Below are 18,415 nucleotides of genomic sequence, written 5' to 3'. Positions count from 1 at the left end.
GACAATGATTGGCCTGAAGTCACATGACCATATATCCAACCATCTTTGTAGATGCCCCATTGGCTGATATGTGTCTGGATATATATGATTGGTTGTCTTTTATATTTTTTAAACTTTTTTTTTTTTAACCTTTTTTCATACCAAACTTAATTTATTTAAATGTTGTTTGTAATTTGTTCTATGATGACCTTGATGAAGGCCACAAGCCAAAACGAGTTGGTCAACTAATAAAGTTGTTCTTCATACTACAAGTGTTGCTGGAGTTCTCATCTTGCTAAGGTTGTTGGTAAGGTTTGTCCACATGTTGTTTGCGTAGTTCACTCGTATTTCAGATTGGATTTCAGCCCCAGCATGCATGGATGTATTGTTGACATTTCGAGTAAAGAACAAGAAAAAGTAATGAAATCCTACTACTATAATATTTTTCATGGTTTGTTGAGGTAGCCTCCTGAGCCATGGAAAGCCAGTCAGAACGCAACTTCCAGAAGCTAGCCAATCAGAACAGGGAGTTTTTTTAACAGTGAATCATACAAAGACATTCCAGTAGAAGCACAGATTAAAATATCAAACTGGAAATGTGCAGAATATGTCCCCTTTAAAGAGCATTGTGATCATACCTGTACAAAGTTCTGTTTATAAAGTTTACAAAGTTATAACTGTTGCTGGACTGAAGTTCAGCTGGGAAATATGTTTTGAGTTTACCAGCCACACTCATTTGGGCGAACTCTACACTGAAGCATTCAGCATCATTAAATAAACAAGAACAATAGATTCATTTCCTGTAACATGAGCATCATACATACATGAAGAGGCTGGTTCATAACTTGATACATTTTTAAAGTGTACTTCTTTCATCTTCCTTTACTGTCTATGAGTCTCCTCTACTGACTGCACATGCTCAGTTTGATCTATCAGTGCAGGGAATATCCCTAATAAATTGTGTGCACTGGTAAATGGGATTCTGCCACTCATCATCACATTTGGAAAGAATTTATTGAAACTCTTAGTGGAAAGAACTTTGGGTTAAATAGTCATTAATTAGAGAGAGTGGCTTTGGTTGTGTTTATAAATGACTGTTCAAAGTCCTGGGTCCAAAGAGAAACAGAAGGGCAGTGACATGCAAACTTCAAACAAAGTCTGTCATGTGTAATGTCTACATTGCATCACACAGTCAGTCTGGTTATATCGCTGTGTGTCTGTTTTGTCTCTTGTCGCTGCTGTCATTAGTAATGCTCTGTGCAACGCAGCACGGATACTCGGAATATATTCAAAAAGACCATCTCACCTCTGGAAACGTTTCCCAGAGCTGCACTGTATACAGGTTTGATTCATTTCCCACTAAACTGATTCATGTCAGAAACTTTCACTTCCTGATTACACTGTGGTGGACCAGTGGAGTACAATACACGTGTTACACTCTTGGATGTGTTAACATTCAACACGCCATAACCCTTCTATTTCTGAGATCATGTTGACCATCTACAGTGGCATTACTAAGATTATCTTGTGCTGATAAACCTAAGCATATTATTTTACGATCGATAGTATTTTCAAACTGAAGCCTCTGTGTGCGATCACTAGGAAAATGTTGAGGAGGATTTGCTGATTTGAAGGTTACATGATGTTGGCAGGACCATCCGTTATCCACAGTGCAGGACAATCCCAAGGTCACCACAGGATTTTTTCCTTGTGAGCCATTGTCTGAAAGACAATGTACGGGGGCTCTGGAGGAAGGTCCAAACATCAGTAAGAATGAGGTAGAAGTTACATGCCAATTCCCTTAATTGCATCCACATTTTCCTCACTTGTGTACTTTCCTTGCATCATATTCCCTCCAACTGTAGACTCAAGAGGAGATACAGGAACAGATAAGAGGAGGATGCTCAGTAAGGCGTCTGTCTTGCACAGAACTACTCTGGACACTGAAAAGGTGACGTTGTTATTTGTCTTTAGAGCTGTTGCAACAAACTAACGTGACCAAACTAATGAAGCAAAATGTTACAACATTACCCAGAGCAGCAGCGTGACTCATTGATGTGTATTTAATAGCTTTTGGACAACAACAAAGGTCTACGGCACAGAGGAACAAGACATATCAGGCTTTGGATACACACACAATACTTGTTAGTAGATCAGTTCATTGTTGGTTTGGATCCAAACATGAGATTTGTTGACAATAATAAAATATACAAAATCACCAGCCTTATACTTTAAAAGGGGAAATAATGGATCATAAAAAGAAAAATCTTTCTAATGAGTGAAGAAAGTCGTTTATAGTTCTTTGTTGAAACAAAAAAACAAATAAAATATAACATTTGAGAATAGTCTGTTATTTGTCTGTCCACTGCGATGATGTGATGTATCAAAGCAGTCTAACTGATTTCCATTAAAGAGGTAATACTTCCATGAAGGCTGCAGACCCCCTCATGAAACTCTCTGTCAGCCTTCATTATGGCAGAATGGGTCAAGCATGGATCAAGGATAGAGGAACGATCAAATAAGGGAATTAGTACGTACCTATAGTATGCCCTGGATCTGCCAGTCAACATACAGACATTTTTTTATTTTTTGGTGGAGTGGAGATAACATCAGATCTCAGAGAGCTGAGGCATGTTCTGCTAGTGGATTGTACTGCACTCCAAACTGCTCACGAGTATGATTAGTGACTACACAGTGCTTTGAAGCAGTGCAACCAGCTGTAAACACAACACTGACATATTTTCACTTTATAAAGTTGATAAGGGTAACATGTTAGCAAATAGCCTATAACACATTCAGCATACACATAGCAACATTAGGTGTTGATGAGAGTGTAGAGACCGAACTAAACTGAAAAGTTGTGTCCATAAAAACAAAACAATGAGCTGAAAGATGTTAAAAAGATTTGTAGAGCTGAGAACATCAGAGTGATATTCTCTCTTCACTACGAGTGAGTCCTCTCACATTACACAGACTGTTAGTATTTATATTATTTACTGTCTGATATCTTGATTTTTTTGCTTTATTTCCTCTCTTGCTTCCTTTTAATTTGCTCCAGGGTAATTCCCATGTGTCATGATCACTGTTGCTGCTAAATGCTTGAGTTGACCTGAGGAAGGTTTAGGCATTTATGTGCTTCCTCTGATACACATGGGAGTCACCAGGCACTATCCAGTCAGCCTCACACTGTTCAGCCCAAATCCCGACCCCTGACACACAAAACACTGGCTCCAGAGAGGGCCTTTAGCATTTTTCGCGAGATTTGCGGCCACCATAGGTTCTCCTACATGCTTGGAAGGGGAGGAGGAGGGGTATTCAGTTGGTTGCAATCTGCAACCTCACTGCTAGATGCCAAAAAATCTTACACACTTTTAACGATAAAGTCATTCTCTCCATACTTTGAACATAAGTCACACTATCTATCCAGTCAGTCTTTGCTGGGGGTTTGGTCTGTAGCCATTTTTGTGTTACAACTTTCTTGCTGGCTGCTAATAATATCGATATATTGATAGATATTTGTTTTGCACCAGTAAATTAACTGCAACTTTGCCCAAATACGTTGTAGAGAAAGAACAGTCAATTCAGTCACCAAAAATGTTCTGTATTACCTTCTGCAGTATGACTGAATGGCTGGGCAGCTCCAAAATGCATGTAAATGATTTGCCAGCTGTTCTCCACATTTCCTTCAACATAGAGCCCTTCCCATCTCACCTGTCTGTACACATTTTAACTTAGGGGTTATAAAATATCTAGTCAAATTCCGCCATCAATAAAATAAAGTTTGTAAATATCTAAAAATACTTAATTTTTCTAGAGCATACATATCTGAAATTTTCTGAAAGCTATCCAATTTTCCCTTTGATGAAACTGAACAGTAAGAAGTGATGGCAGTTCTGTACCAATGCTTAAACCTCCTGTCAATCCTTGCTGGCTTGTAGTCCAGGTTAAAAAGCAATCCATTTCAGCAGTCTAGACTGTCTTTCAGGTAGTGGTGATTTACATTCCTTAAACCAGATTCTAAGAGGAACTTTAGTCCATTGATTTAAACTTAGAATTCTGCTCATACAAAGTTTTGCTACCCAATACAGATTGTATCTAACTGCAAGATTTCCAAGTCTTCCCACTTTGCTATACACTCTGGGTCACAGCATCATGCTAGTGATCTTTATTGTGCCGCCTTATAGTGGTCTGTAAAGCATGGTTTTTCTTTAGACAGTTGCAGTGTTGTATGAATCTTGAAATCCACTTATCCCAGTCATTAAATTGTGTTTGTGTTACTACAACTGCAAGGACTGGAAAAAATATGAGTCAGGGAAGTACATTCATTTTTATTGTTTCTACCCTATTATGAATATCTAAGAGATTTTCTGTCCTTCCCCTTTTTACGAATCGCCAATATCATGGCCTGCCTCTATGTTTTTGGTGGTTCACCTTCTTTGAGTGTATAATTAAAGCAATCAAAAACTATATACTTAAAGGCCTTATACCACTCGGCTGCAAAGCTGTCTGTTCCCAGCGCTTAATTAGCCTTTAATCTAGAAACTACTTTCTTTATTTCCTCCTATGTAATCTCTGCCATTAGGGCTTTATTCTGTTCTTCACCTACGGAGGGTAAATCTGGCTATTCTAGAAATAGGTAGTTGTATTTGGTTCATTATATAGGTGTCTGTAGTACTTTTCAAAAATGTATTGGATATCCTGTAGCTTATGGTACACTTTTTTAGTTTTAGGATCCCTAATTTCATATATATGGTACCTGCTTCCTTAAACTCCATGCCAGAAGCTTCAGGGCCCTTGAGCTATTCTCATAATATCCCTGCTCAACAAATTAAATTTTTTCCCTACTTCTTCCTCATATCGTATATCGATGGCTGAAGAGCAAAACCTCCTATCTGAAAAATGCACTTTTTTGAGAAAACTTGTTTAAAAAAAAAAACTTGTTTTCTTGCAGAATGCTATTCGTTAAGGATACCCAATACATAGTACACTGTTTTTGGACTATATTACTATATTATGTGTTAACAATACCGTAATTTTGCAGCATCCCACAAAACACTTGGCAATACTAATCCATTATTGTTGTTATCCATATAATCTTTAAATTCCTTCTGCACATATTCTTTGCACATACTATCATTCAAGATACTTGTATTAAGTTGCAGGATGCAGAGTTAAATAAACAGCTGAGTGGTTAGAGATATCTCTGACCCCTATCCTGCAATCTTTGAGTCTGTGTCTGTCTGAGTTATAAGTAAAAAAGTAAATTCTTAAATGAACACCTTGACTTGCTGAATAGAATGTGAGTTGTTTTTCTGTTGGGTGGAAATCCCTCCATATATTGATCATTCCCAACTCCGTCAACATTTTTTAGTTATCCTGGCATTAGGAGCAAGCCTCTGTAACGTATTAGATGAGTCGAGTTTGGGTTGTATCTATATATTCCAGTCTCCTCCACATATTAGAGATCCAGAGGCTTCAGAAGCAATCAATTCAAAAATGTCCCTAAAACAAGAACTGTTCCAGCCTGGTGGTATATACTGTGCACATTAACTAGTGTGACTTCTTTCTGATCAAGATATCCCTTAACAAAAACATAACGACCCTCTCTGTCACAAAATTCAGAAACCACTTTTTAAGCAATTTAAGTTAGTTAGTTAAGTTAGTTTTGCTACCCCTCTCTGTCTCCCATTCTTATAGGATGAGTAAAATGTATTTTTAAACCCTAGTTTTTAACTGGACTGTGTAAGCCATTTACAGTACATTAAGGGTAATCACCCTTTATTCCTGACATTGTATTTGATCCCATAGTTAACACAAGTAGGTGAGTTACATGTTATTGGTGGCCAAATTTGAACTATTCTTGAACTGTCAAACAAACTCAAATCATTACAAGATGAAGTAAATCAACGAGTCAAAAACTAAGGCAGACCTCCATTTTGAAGTAGAAACCACTTCTTAATGTGGGGGGAGTAGTCTAATTAACCACCAGAGCCCCCCTTCAGTGCAACCTATAATACCCCCACTTCAGGAGTTTATTTTGTGCACTATATTCGTCAAAACCAAATCTCTTACCCATATTTATCAGTCAACTATATTCTCTTCATAGGTTAAGGGCAATGCTCAAAAATTTAGTCCCATACAAAAATGAGAACTGGTAATCATATATTCAATAAAATAAAAGTAACATCAGTCTTAGTAGAGAGGGTGGAGTCAGCTATGAAAAAGCAACAGTTATAGCATTTACTCCTATACATTGAAGGCATACAGCTCCATCCCTTAGTGCAAATGGCATTAATAAATATCCTTAACTAGACGGTTATCTTGCTTACCCTATTATCTGTCTCTCTTATAATGCAAGATCATTTGATAGTCTGTTTACTCCTGTTCCCATTGCCTCTAAGTCTATCTTGGCCAATGGAAACCCTGCAACCTTTCCTTAATCCACTCTTGGCAGGTCTGCTGGCTGGTTCTATTCGCTGGTCGCTGCCAGGTGATCCTGCGTACTTTCTCCAGGATTCCAGACTCAGCAGCCTTCTCCCAGTCCAACAAGAGAACCCTCTTCTTCAAGTCTTCTGCTGCCTCTGCTGCATTCCCATAGGCTACCAGCCCCCTGTCGAAAAAAACTTGTAGCTTGGCTGGTGGTGGTGTTTGAAGTCAAATTCCTTTTTCCTGAAGAATCCTCCTAATCTGTGCATACGCCCTCCTTTTTGCTAGTCTTTCTACAGGGTAGTCATGATCGCAGTAGATCCTCTTGTCGCTGTGGTGAATGTCTTTCTGCTTCTTCGCACAGTGCAACACCAGTTCTTTAGTTTTAAACTCCTTGAAGTATATGACCACCGACCTGGGTAACGTCTGTTTAGGTGGTTTGGGACCAAGTGCTCCATGGCACTGTGGTATTCCAAGTTCTACTTCAGCTAGGGTTGTTTAGATCCTTATGCATTTCACACTAATACTGACAAGAATGCAAGTTAAAGCTAAATTCATTTTCATTGTAAATTTGAGTTGTATCATTTGATCCTGAGGGGGATATTTACTAAGCCTGAGTTGCAAATTACCATTACCACAATTTTTTTTATTTAGTGGGGCATTTACTAAGACTAGAAATATACATGAGCCAAGCGGCAGTTCATCTTATTTTCATTAAGTGCCGCTAAGTAAGAGCTGATGCCAGGCTGTCTGGAAAGGACTGTTGAATACTGGAGAACAGAGTTGGAATAGTGATTGAGGAGAAGTCATTTTTGGACCTGCAAGTGTGTTTTACTCTCACTAGAAGAACAATAGATGTGAGGAAATATGACTTAAATAACCGATGTTCTCAGCTAAACAAACAGATCAGTGATTGAATCAGTTATGAAAAATCAGTGAGAGATTCTTGGTAAAACTACTACATTCTTCAACAAGATTGCTTTTGTAAACAGATAATATAACTTAGTCCTGGCTGCCTCAATCATATCAAGCTGGACTGGAGCTGCTGAGACATTAAAAACAAAAAAATAACAGACTGTTGCTTTCCTGCTCTTTTGTCTTGTGTTGCTGAGCAGAGAGCTCAACTAGAGTCACTTTGTAATGCCTCTCTCTCTCTATATATATATCTATATTTCCATATAGTCTCTTGCCCTCTGTGTGTGACCACTAAAACAGTGCGGCAGATTTTAAACCTTCTTTTCCCAGACTTTGAATTTCAGACACAGTTTCCTGCTGTAGTGGCCAGTTTGTGGTGATAAATCAGGTGCAGCAAATATTTGTATGAATTTCCATTCCCTCCTCCCATATTTTGCGCCTCTTAACAGAAACGCCTTAAAATACATATTGCTTTTCAGTGGTGCTGCTTTTCTTCCATTTTACCATTGAAAAACCTCAGTGCTGCACAACCATAGTAAACATCCCACATACATGTGTTTAGGCCTATTTTTTTCCATTTTGTCATCTCTAACAATGGAAAATGGTGCAGCAGGTCATAATTTACTGCTTCTCACTGGTGCCTCCATCATGTTGGACGCAGCCAGCTGACCGCCGAGTGACTCTTGCTTTAACACATTATTGACAGACAGAGCTGATGACTGACTCTGGGGAGCCGCTTACACAAATGTTCTGCAGAAAAGTTCCTCTCACATTTCAATTGAAATTCAAACACACAGGTCTGGAAAGTGTATTTCCTCTCTGACTGATCTCAGTATGAGCAGGTAAATGGTTCCCTCCCTACGGCTCTGGTCATCCTGCAGCGCTGCATGAGCGGTTAGTCTCTCCACTTCCACATTTTAGATTTCTGCAGCAAACATTTAGATAGACATTTTAGCATGGTGAGTCTGTTAGCATCTCACAGGACAAGGTTAAACAGACTTTGCCAGTGTTAATGACTTTGTGTCAGGAAAATCTTTCCACAAAAAAACTAAATATTCTAAATGGCCATGACAAAATACAGAGAAAAACTGCCTTTGTTTCTTCTATTAGCAGGAGGAATGATTACAGCATGCTAAAATGTCTTTCAATTTTCATATGAGACTATTGTTTTAAGACAGACTTGAAAAATTGTGAACTTATCCTTTAATTTTAGGAGTCAGCATTTTAAGGTTAAGTTTATATCTGATATACTGTGACACATATGCAGTACAATGGACTTGGTTGCTTTCCTTTTTGTTTTTTCTTGCCTTTTTAAGTAATGTAATGTCCTGTAAGGCCATGTGAGCTGGGCATCTTTGGGTGTATGATACTTAAAAACATAAAAATATAACTTTTTTTATAGTTTATCAGTAGAGAAGAGTCATAAAGTCAGTGAACTGACTAAATAATTAGCTACTACAAGCAAATACAAGACCGAGTAAGGCTGTAGCAGTGAAACCCCTGACTGTACTATGAGTTATTGCTTTTTATTTGTCATTTCTTCTTTCAGAAGTCACATAGTTATGCTTCAAATGTGCCAATACAGACTTAATCTTTCATTCATTTTGTAATTACATTTATTATCCAAATGAAAATATCTTAATTAATAAGGCTGATGTATCATTTGAGCTTACTTCGTGTCCCACCTAAAATGTATTCCTGAAAAGGGTGAAGCTAAGAAAGACCAAGTATAACCAGAGACCCAAAATGACGTCCCACCCCAAAAATCAAGAGCTGTCACGAGCTGTGGCAGTCGGCCAAACCTATCCCTGAGCTGAGAATCTGAGAAAGTCATCAGGGCTGACTGAATGAACTCCCTGTGGAGAAAGATAAAACCAGTTGCCTGTCGTTTTCCATCCTGCTTCCTGTCCATTGACCCCCGTCAATTTCACGCCCACCTCCATGTTTCCATGTGCTAGAAAAAAGCTGGTGTCAAGACCACATTGGGCAGAGTTTGGAGTGAACATATTGGTAATCTGGCCATTAGAGGGTTAGAGGAAAGCTTGTGGAGTGTCCACAATAGAAAGAGCTTAAATGTCATGACTGTAAGTGTTTACTGCCACTCCTGCAGTGCCAGTCACTGAGATAGAACTTACTTGAAGTTGTCGTCCTCTACAAACTTCTGGAGTTCCTCTATGTAGCGAACTGACAACAGATACTTCTGCACGTGTGGGAGGGTCACAAGATAATCTGAAGAAAAAAAAAAGGGAGAAGATACTTTAGATAAAACACTCAAACTGACACTTCACATACAGTACTTGCAGAGTTGTTGTGAATGATTCTGAAAAAAGGAAACACATAAATCAAATCAAACAAAATAGGAAACATTGGCTCAGTGAGGATACCTGTGAATGTCCACTAACATGAAATACAGGAGTCTCACACACCCAAATCTATCGGGATGTTATTTTAATTTTATGTTAACTGTGAAATAAAAAAGTGCAGAAAAAAGTGGAATACAAATTTGATGACACAGTAAAATAGAAAATACATTTTCCCAGTTCTAATCTTGTGTCCCTGTGTTTAGTGTTCAGTTATTTCTTGATGTGTGTGTGGAAAAAAAATCATTGAGTGTTTTTATATTAAAAATCTCTGTTTTTTCTCTTCTTGTAAAATGTTTTCATATGTTTGATGACTCATCATGAACCAGGCATGACTGCAAAAAATATAATATCCAATCAAATGTGATTTTGGGAGACTAGCTAATCACACCCATCATATAAAACCACACGTGACTGCTTGTGGGTCGTAGTAGCTAACAGAGCAGATCTAATTTATCCCTCCTCCTGATCTAACAACACAGCTGAGGGAGGTGTGTGTGGAGGAACAGTCCTCTATAGCTGAGCCATGATATGAAGGATTTGATTTAAATCCACATATTCTGTTTCACTGGGAAATATGTCATACTACAGAAACTAAAGACTTAAAAACTTTTTTTTTCACCAAGTTCTTCTGCCAAACACATTTGAAAGAAATGTAACTGCTGCCTGTAAACATGTTCACCAGCAATCTTTCTTCTAATGAAGGAAGTGTTACATTCTTGCACCACACCAGAATCATGGAGGTGGTTGTGGTGGATGTGCAAAGCACCGGACATGGTTCCAGTTCAATGTTAATAAACACGCCATGTCTTGTGCTTCAAGTCAACTTTTTCCTTATTTAGTCCAGACCACCATCTTTCTTATCTTACCCAGGTGATTTGAGTTTTTTTTTAATTTTTTTAAAACTACCATGCAAAGAGGAAAAAATGTGCAAAAATGTCTGAGTATATTACAATATAAGCAATATAGACATTTATTTCATTTTTCAGTGACAAGCATTTGTTCAGCACAAGAATGGTGTTCATCCCTCCAGAAGAGTTCAGAGAGTCAACACTACTGCTAGCAAGCATACAGTATAAAATACTCATTCCACTGTATAATATATTGTATATGATTATTTGTTACCTACCATAGTTACATGACATCTGCAGGTCAGAGATGACCCTCAGAAGGTTGTTCATCTGATTGGTCCTCTGCTCTGTCTCTATGATACTATCTGATGCAGGATAGGCTGAGTCGATGTAGATCATGTCCAACAGGTAGATCCCTAGAGGAGACATCACAAAATGGCAAATCAGTTGCCAAAATGCTTACTTATGCACTACTCATTGACTTATGTTGTTACACATCCAGTTCAAAGAAAGAATATGAGGCTTTAAAGTCGTTGTAGTCTTATGGCTGAGAACATACACAACCAAAGATAGTGTGCTGATTTTATATTTCAATAGCAGCGCAAGACAAAAGATGAGAATAAAAGTGTGTGAAGAATAAAATATTAAACACCACTCCTCAGATGCTGAAATGTTCATCACGCTCCACAATATGAAATGGACCAAACAACATACTGAACACTGTGCTCTTGTTGCCTAGGGGCTCTGCTGTGATGGTCATTAATATAAAAAATGGTTATGCCCTTGGGAGCATGAATTCATCTTGGAATTTGTCAATCTGCCAGTCAGATTGTGACTGCTGTGTAAATCTGATATTTTGGCTTGATGGTAGTACTAAAAATATTCCATGAAGGTCAAGGTCACCGAAAACATTGAGATTCATCATCTGGTGACCATGAATATTCAAAGTAGATATTTTGACAATCTAGACGGTTGCTAAGATACATCATGTTTCTCTGGACCAAAGTGTTAAACTTATTGTTTATTGTATTGTATTTATTGGGACAATGTACAGTTTGTACAGAAATGTTAACATTTGATGCTTTAAAGCTAATTTTTATCTGCAGTCCCTTACAAATAAAACATATAACAGCACAATAACAAACAGTAGAAAGCAAAAAACACACAGGGCCCATAATTCAAAATACAAAGTTACACACAATAGCACATCACATACACCCACAATGTCAACTAGAAATTATTGACTAGTTATTTAAGAAAGACCATAGACTTTGCCTGCAAGTGTTGAAGACATGCATTATATCTTTCTAATTCTTTTTAAAATTCTTTGGCTTTGGAGCGTAACTTGGATTCTTTTAGAGTTTGGATATGCCAAGACATGTCTCTGCAAAACCACATGATTGTTAAATACCATTATGACTTTTATACAGGTAGAAGGGTTGCATGTCTGATTTCTGGCTTCTAGTACCAAGGACAGGACGAAAAAACACAGAGCACATCACAAGTGTCAAAAATAACCTGGAAAACATCTGCTGAGTCACTAACTTTCCTACAATTCGTCTTAATTACTCTGTACTAACTGGTGCTAAATACCAGACTGGAAACTCACCCTCAGCCTCACCACTTTATGCTGCATTTCATGTGGTGTATTCTGTTTTTCAATTATACATATATGTTAAAGAATATACTATGGACACTGACAGATGTATAGATGTTGCACACCTGTGAGATAAGAACAACATATTTCATGTAATATTCTATATTTGCCAAGTGATGACATCATTTTCCACATAATTTTGTAAAATCTCAACATATTACACTTTCACATGAGAATGTGTTTAATAAACAAATCAGTGCAGATCCTCAAGCAGCCTAAACATGTCTTATTAACAGTCACAAATCAAAACTAGACTGATATAAGAGTGTAAATGTAAACAATATTCCTGCACCTCATTGTTGCTAATATCTCAACAAATATCTGCAGTTTTCCGAAACTAAAGAAATAGTCAGTGTTGCGCCAGAACCGCCGGGGCGGAAAAACGCATTTTTGGGAGCACTGTTGGACACCATCGTTTCCACTGAAAACCCCACCGATTAAATTCTACTAGGGCAGCTCCATAGAGCAGGGTGGTCCACCACATGCATTTAATGACAGACTAGACATTTTTCATTAAGTCATTCATCAACAGAATGTGGAGCCTCACGGTGGCCTGGTGGTGTAAGATGCATTGCATGTATCTGTAACATCCCTGGTTTGAATCTGACCACGACACTTACCAGGGACAAAAGATCTTCAAAAGACAAAATGTTGATATTATATTATATATAATACTGATACCTATTAAAGCTTTGATCTGATAATTCACTCATTTTCTGCTATGCATTATGAATATCCTCCATTATGTTCCAACTAGCATTTAGATACAGAGGCACTGCTTTGTGATATTCAAATTAGTGTACTGTCCATCATACATAAAAACACTTTCTGTACTGTAACTACTTCCCGGTTTCAGTGTTCATTGTTGGACAGCTGGAATGGAATTTTTTTCCCTACGGCCTATTTTACACTTGTCATTTCAAGTGTCTCATATCCGGATTAAACCCAGATGAGATTTCAGACACTTTCATTGACATTTAGAAACATACAGTACTAGTCAGAAGTTTGGAGACACCTTCCAACTCCCTTGAATGATAAAGTGTGTCCAAAAGTTTAACTGATACTGTATAAGTGTCTCCAGAAAAATTACTTTTGCACCTCTCGGCACAGGCTCTGTCTCAAACTACTCCCTTACCCATACAGATCACTGCTCTCTCACCCACCCAGATCATTCACTGGTTGTACTGATCAGGTATCAAATAAATGCAACAACAGCTTGGTGCACCTTCTGTATGTTTATATGTGTTGAAATCACTTGAAGGCCAATTTCAGTGTAAAAGTGTAACATTATCACAGGGGAGAGACCCTGTACAAGCTTTTTCCACAGAGTGCTTACTGACGTAGTTACAGATGGGAGAAGTAAAGACGTAATCTGGCTAGAACTGGTCTCCATTAGATTTGAATCCATTTGGAAGATTTGGATGCATTTGCACTTATCTTTTTTGAGCAGCTACGTGATCTGCCCAAGATACATGAAATGACTCAGTGTAAATGTGGCCTATTTCTTCTTCTTTTTAAATGCTGCCCTGTTGTGGCCTTCTTGCTTTCTCCAAGTATATTTTTGAAGCAGTTCTATAGTATGCTATACTTGTTATTAGCAATTGGCACATGTGTTTATTTTACTGTTGGCACACATAATTATTAGTTATTCTGTTCTATTTTTTTCTGTATGTTTGTGGTAAAATTATTGTATATATATATTTTTTTCTTTGATAAAACTTTTTGTTTTTCTTTTAAGTCCCACCAGCAAAATCCTTTTTTTTTTTTTTTTACTCCTTTAAAGCATACCATATTTTTTGGTGTCTTGTTATTTGTGTAAATACATACAACAGAATAAACTAAACTAAGCAAACAACCAGTTTCGAAATACAGAATTTGTTAAATACATATTACTCAGACACAAAGTATTAATGAGGATGGAGAATCCTCCACGGGTTTTCAAATTTTCATATTAATTAGAGATGAAAGCACATGTCAGTTAATGTTGTTCCCAAATCAAGTCACAAAAGCATACATAGACACTGATGAGGGCAGGAAAGGTTGCAGGAGACAATCTCACCATCACTACACTGTGATGTGAGGTCTTTGGTGGTAAGGAGGTAGGATGCAACCTCCTGTATCTCATAATCACTGACTGTTCTCACCAATTAGGCTTTAAATACTTCAATGAAAACCCTGAACTAATGACTCACAGCTGGTCCAAACATTATAGGGAAGAGCTGGAAGTGAAGACGCTACTATGCTTAGTGAGTAGACTTTCCTAAAATGTCTCACCTTGACCTCTTAGTTCTTAAAAAATGCAGTCCTATCTGAGAAAAAACTGCAAAGTGAGCAAACTCTATCCACTGATGAAGACCAAGGGTGCTTTTTTTTTTTAAATTGCTGAAATAGCGTGACAAAAAAGAGTGACATAGATGATAAATAAGATTAACATAATAGACAGACATACAGACAATAACATGCATCAGAATGCATCATGACATGAAGCTGGAGCTCTTTGCCTTAAGATGTAGTGCCAGGAAAAAAAATGACTTACATGGCTCCTATTAAACCATTTAACATGGATTTTAACATGCACATGGCTACCTATAACCCTTACTGAGCATTAAACAGCAGGTAAGAGATGTTGGAATCTTTACTGATGCAGGAGCAGGCAGACGGTCTGTACAAGATTAAGATCATAGAGATTTGCGTGTAAAAATACCCATTACCTCAGTTCTTCCTTCTGGCTGCTGCATGCCTCACGTGGTGGTTACTGAGCGCCAAAGCACGATAGCACAATCATCCACGATTCTATCTCTGTGATTCAAGTGCCTCTTGAACTTTGAAACATTGTTATTGGTAAGGTGATGTAAATGTGACAGCGTTATCATATCTATGAAGCAGGGCAGGCGTGTATTATTTAACTTGACATTGTGCTTTAATGATCTATATTCCTAGATAAATTTGTATAAGAGTAACAGGAAGGCAGGGGATCGACTGTTTATTTTGTGTAAGACATTGTGTCCTCGTTTCCAAAGTGCTAAACTTGGATCGACAAATCCAAGAACTATACAGAATGCATTCAGATGAACACGCTCATCAACAAAGAGCTTACTTCCCAAATTGTCAGTGTTCCTTTAAAGTCCAAGCACGAGAATCTGGTATATGTCACTGCAGACAGACAGTGCAGCTGCAGAGGGAGGACACAAGCCCTGAAGCATCAAACATGTTCAATGTAGTTTAAGCGCTATGATCTGCACATTTTTAATAATAATAATAATGTATACAGAATGACTGTGTAATGTGAGAGGCGTCTCTCGTAGTGATGAACCAACAGAGAATTATCACCTGACCCTGCAGCTCATCCTCAACCAAGGTTCATTGTTTAGCTGTCTGGCTGCAATTTCACTGTTTTTCACTCTGCAATTTCAGAACTCTCATGGCATCGTTTTTCTTTTTTGTGCCAAAAACCTGTAGCTGTAGAACATAGTGGAGCATTTAGCTGCTAAAGAACCAGATATTTCCCTCAGGAGTTGGTAACAGCTGGATGTGGAAATAAGTAACTGTCTGCTAACAAGTTCAACATATCAACTAAAAAGCTGATGATGTGTCAGTGTTGTATTCACTACTTGTTTCTGCTGTCCTCACCTGACCAAAAATCATTTATTTTTCCATCACTATGTTCACACTATGGTCTCACTCTTTGGTGTATGCAAAATGTTATTTTAACTCTAGGAAGACAGTGGAAACTGCCAAAAAAAAGCATTCTATTTCATTTCAAAATCAAATTTAGTCCATTTTGCAGCTAAAGTAGAAATGACTGTGATCTTTAACATTCACTTTACATCTTCTAGACTGAGAGTCTATACGGGAGTGAGTTGTGGATATGTCTGCAGAGATAGGACGTGGAAAACAGGGGAATACGTAGTATTTATAGGGCTTTGGAAAAGACCAGAGGGCACACGTGGACATGCTGGGGAATGTGCATTCATAAAAGTTACAGGACTCCAATAAAACTGAGGAGCACACCCGCACTGCACCTGTGCAGACTTTTCCAGTGTGCCAAAATGTTGGCATACAGGGTTAAACAATATATTCATTAATGCAAGTAGCACGTAGAATGACACTCAGTGGCATTTTCACTCTAACAGGAAACAAGTCTTTCACACACAAAAAGCTTCAAATTTGAAGATACTGTGAAATGAAAGGAGATCTAGCTTATGATTTATGGATGTTGATCCTCAACAGACATGGGAAAAACTATCATCACTGGAAGGAATAAGATCCACTGACTCAAGCAGTATGTTGCTTCAAACTTTATTGCATTAAAAACAGATTCTCACACACCTGCCAGTGTCAGGTCTAGATGTTCTGTTGTTGGATGAAGCAGCATCTTTCTCAAAGTCAGTATGACAGTGATGAAGCTTAGAGTAAGTGAAGGAGACAACAGACAAACAGGGAACTTGTTCCTCTGAGGATGAGGTGTCATAACGGGTCAGACCGTAAAATTGACAAGAGTGTACTTCAACCAATTCAACACAAGAGTGTGTGGTGTGATAAGACAGTTATCAGTGACAGTCTCAAGCTGGAGATGTGCCAGGTTAAAGATATGATGTCATTTTCCTGAAACGTCAAGATAGAAACTGAAGGAAAAATAAAATCAGAACAGATTTCCATCAGTCCCATTCCAAGGCCTCTGGCTCACTTTCACACCTGTAGCTCAGTTGAATTGGTTTGATCTGCTCTATTTCATGTTCACACTGGAGAATTACAAATGAAGGGAGAACTGTAAGCATCAAATCATTTGGACTGACAAGTAGCTCCCTCGTGAGACAGTGACAGTGATGTCACCCTGCATCATCAGAGCTACATGGAGAAATCACATCGGCTGCACATTACTGAGCCTAATGTGTTTATTGATCTTCTCTGATGTCATAAAGCTGAAACTGATTATGAGCATTATTAGTCCAGACTTGTATCAATACCAATGATGGACAGGTGGAAACAGGATGACAGAAAGGCATCTTGTACTGTGGTATTATGGGAAAATAGTCAGATAAGAATCATTTTTCATCATCAATCATTCTTATTTTCTATGATTCTGAATCAATTCACAAATATTAAATATTGATCTCTGTAATACTGTTAGTTAATAACGTTATGTTGATGGAATAAAAAAGGTGGAACTCAACTGTGAGGGCAGTGCAGCACCCAGACAGTGTATACACGCTAGAGTTATCTTGTAGCTCATCTTCAAAAAAGTCAAGTGTTTGGTGGTTTGGATTTAGAAGCTTAATAACAGCTTTGCAACAAATACTTTATATGCCATCATCTAGAGATTAATGATAGCGAGGCAGTGAACTCCAGCACTAACAAACGAGTTGACCAACCAACACACACTACAGCACTTTATAAAACTTAGTCTGTTTTATTTCTAAAGTCTTGTGTCCATACACCATTCTAGATGGCAGAGAGGCTGCTCTCCAATGCTGATACTCTTTTCCCAACTCTTACTCCATTACAAACACCCACCAACTTGTGTTTTTACAGAAAACATTGAAGCAGTGATATTGGTCAGTAAATGACACTTGGATTTCATTCTTCTCATACAGGCAGAAGACTGGAAGATGCTTCCACACCAATGAACTACATACTCAAACTCTGCTAGCTCCCTCCATCCCAGCTTATTTAAAAAATGCAGTAGAGGCCATCAGGGGGTGACTCCACTGGTTGCAAAAATAGGTCAGATTGTATGGAAATTTATGAGAAAATGACCCTACTTCTCACTTGATTTATTACCTCAGTAAACACCCTCCTAATGAGTTTATAATCTCAGTTGCTAGTTTCAAGTCTCAATACATCATGATGTTCATTTAGTAAATTATGGTCTTATTTAGAGTAAAATAGACGATAAAGTTGTGTATGCTTTAGGGTGTGGCTATGTTGTGATTGACAAGTCACTACCACAGCGACAACATAGGTTAGGTTAGTTAACGCAGGGTTGCCAACGCTCACACTCTCACGCTGCCCAAACAATTCTCACGCCAAAACATTGCCACAGCAACAGAGATGAACAGTCAGTCTTTTTGGTATAGAGTGTTCCGTTTGAACATTGTATCTTTGTATGAGACACGGAGACAGCTGTTACTGTTAACAAGGGATGACCAACAATCCACCGCCCACTCCTGCTACGCAGGTGTTTTAATCAAATAAACCTTCCGTGCTGAAGCCAGCAGGCAGACTGG

The 18,415-nt window shown here is 38.1% G+C and overlaps 1 protein-coding gene across 2 annotated transcripts in view; it reads right to left on the bottom strand.

Annotated features, from left to right (window-relative positions):
* The window catches only part of LOC121885275 (ras-specific guanine nucleotide-releasing factor RalGPS1-like), a 121,262-nt gene that overhangs the window by 23,661 nt on the left and 79,186 nt on the right, over positions 1-18,415 (bottom strand). For both annotated transcript variants that reach the window (XM_042394571.1, XM_042394572.1), the window contains 2 exons: positions 10,810-10,947; positions 9,456-9,549 (listed from right to left, as the gene is read on the bottom strand). In XM_042394571.1, coding sequence (XP_042250505.1) covers positions 9,456-9,549; positions 10,810-10,947 — 232 coding nt within the window. The remainder of the gene's footprint in view (positions 1-9,455; positions 9,550-10,809; positions 10,948-18,415) is intronic.

The sequence above is a fragment of the Thunnus maccoyii genome, chromosome 19 (genome assembly GCF_910596095.1).
Source record: "Thunnus maccoyii chromosome 19, fThuMac1.1, whole genome shotgun sequence".
In the NCBI taxonomy this organism is placed as follows: domain Eukaryota; kingdom Metazoa; phylum Chordata; class Actinopteri; order Scombriformes; family Scombridae; genus Thunnus; species Thunnus maccoyii.
This window is presented reverse-complemented; position numbering and strand designations above follow the sequence as displayed.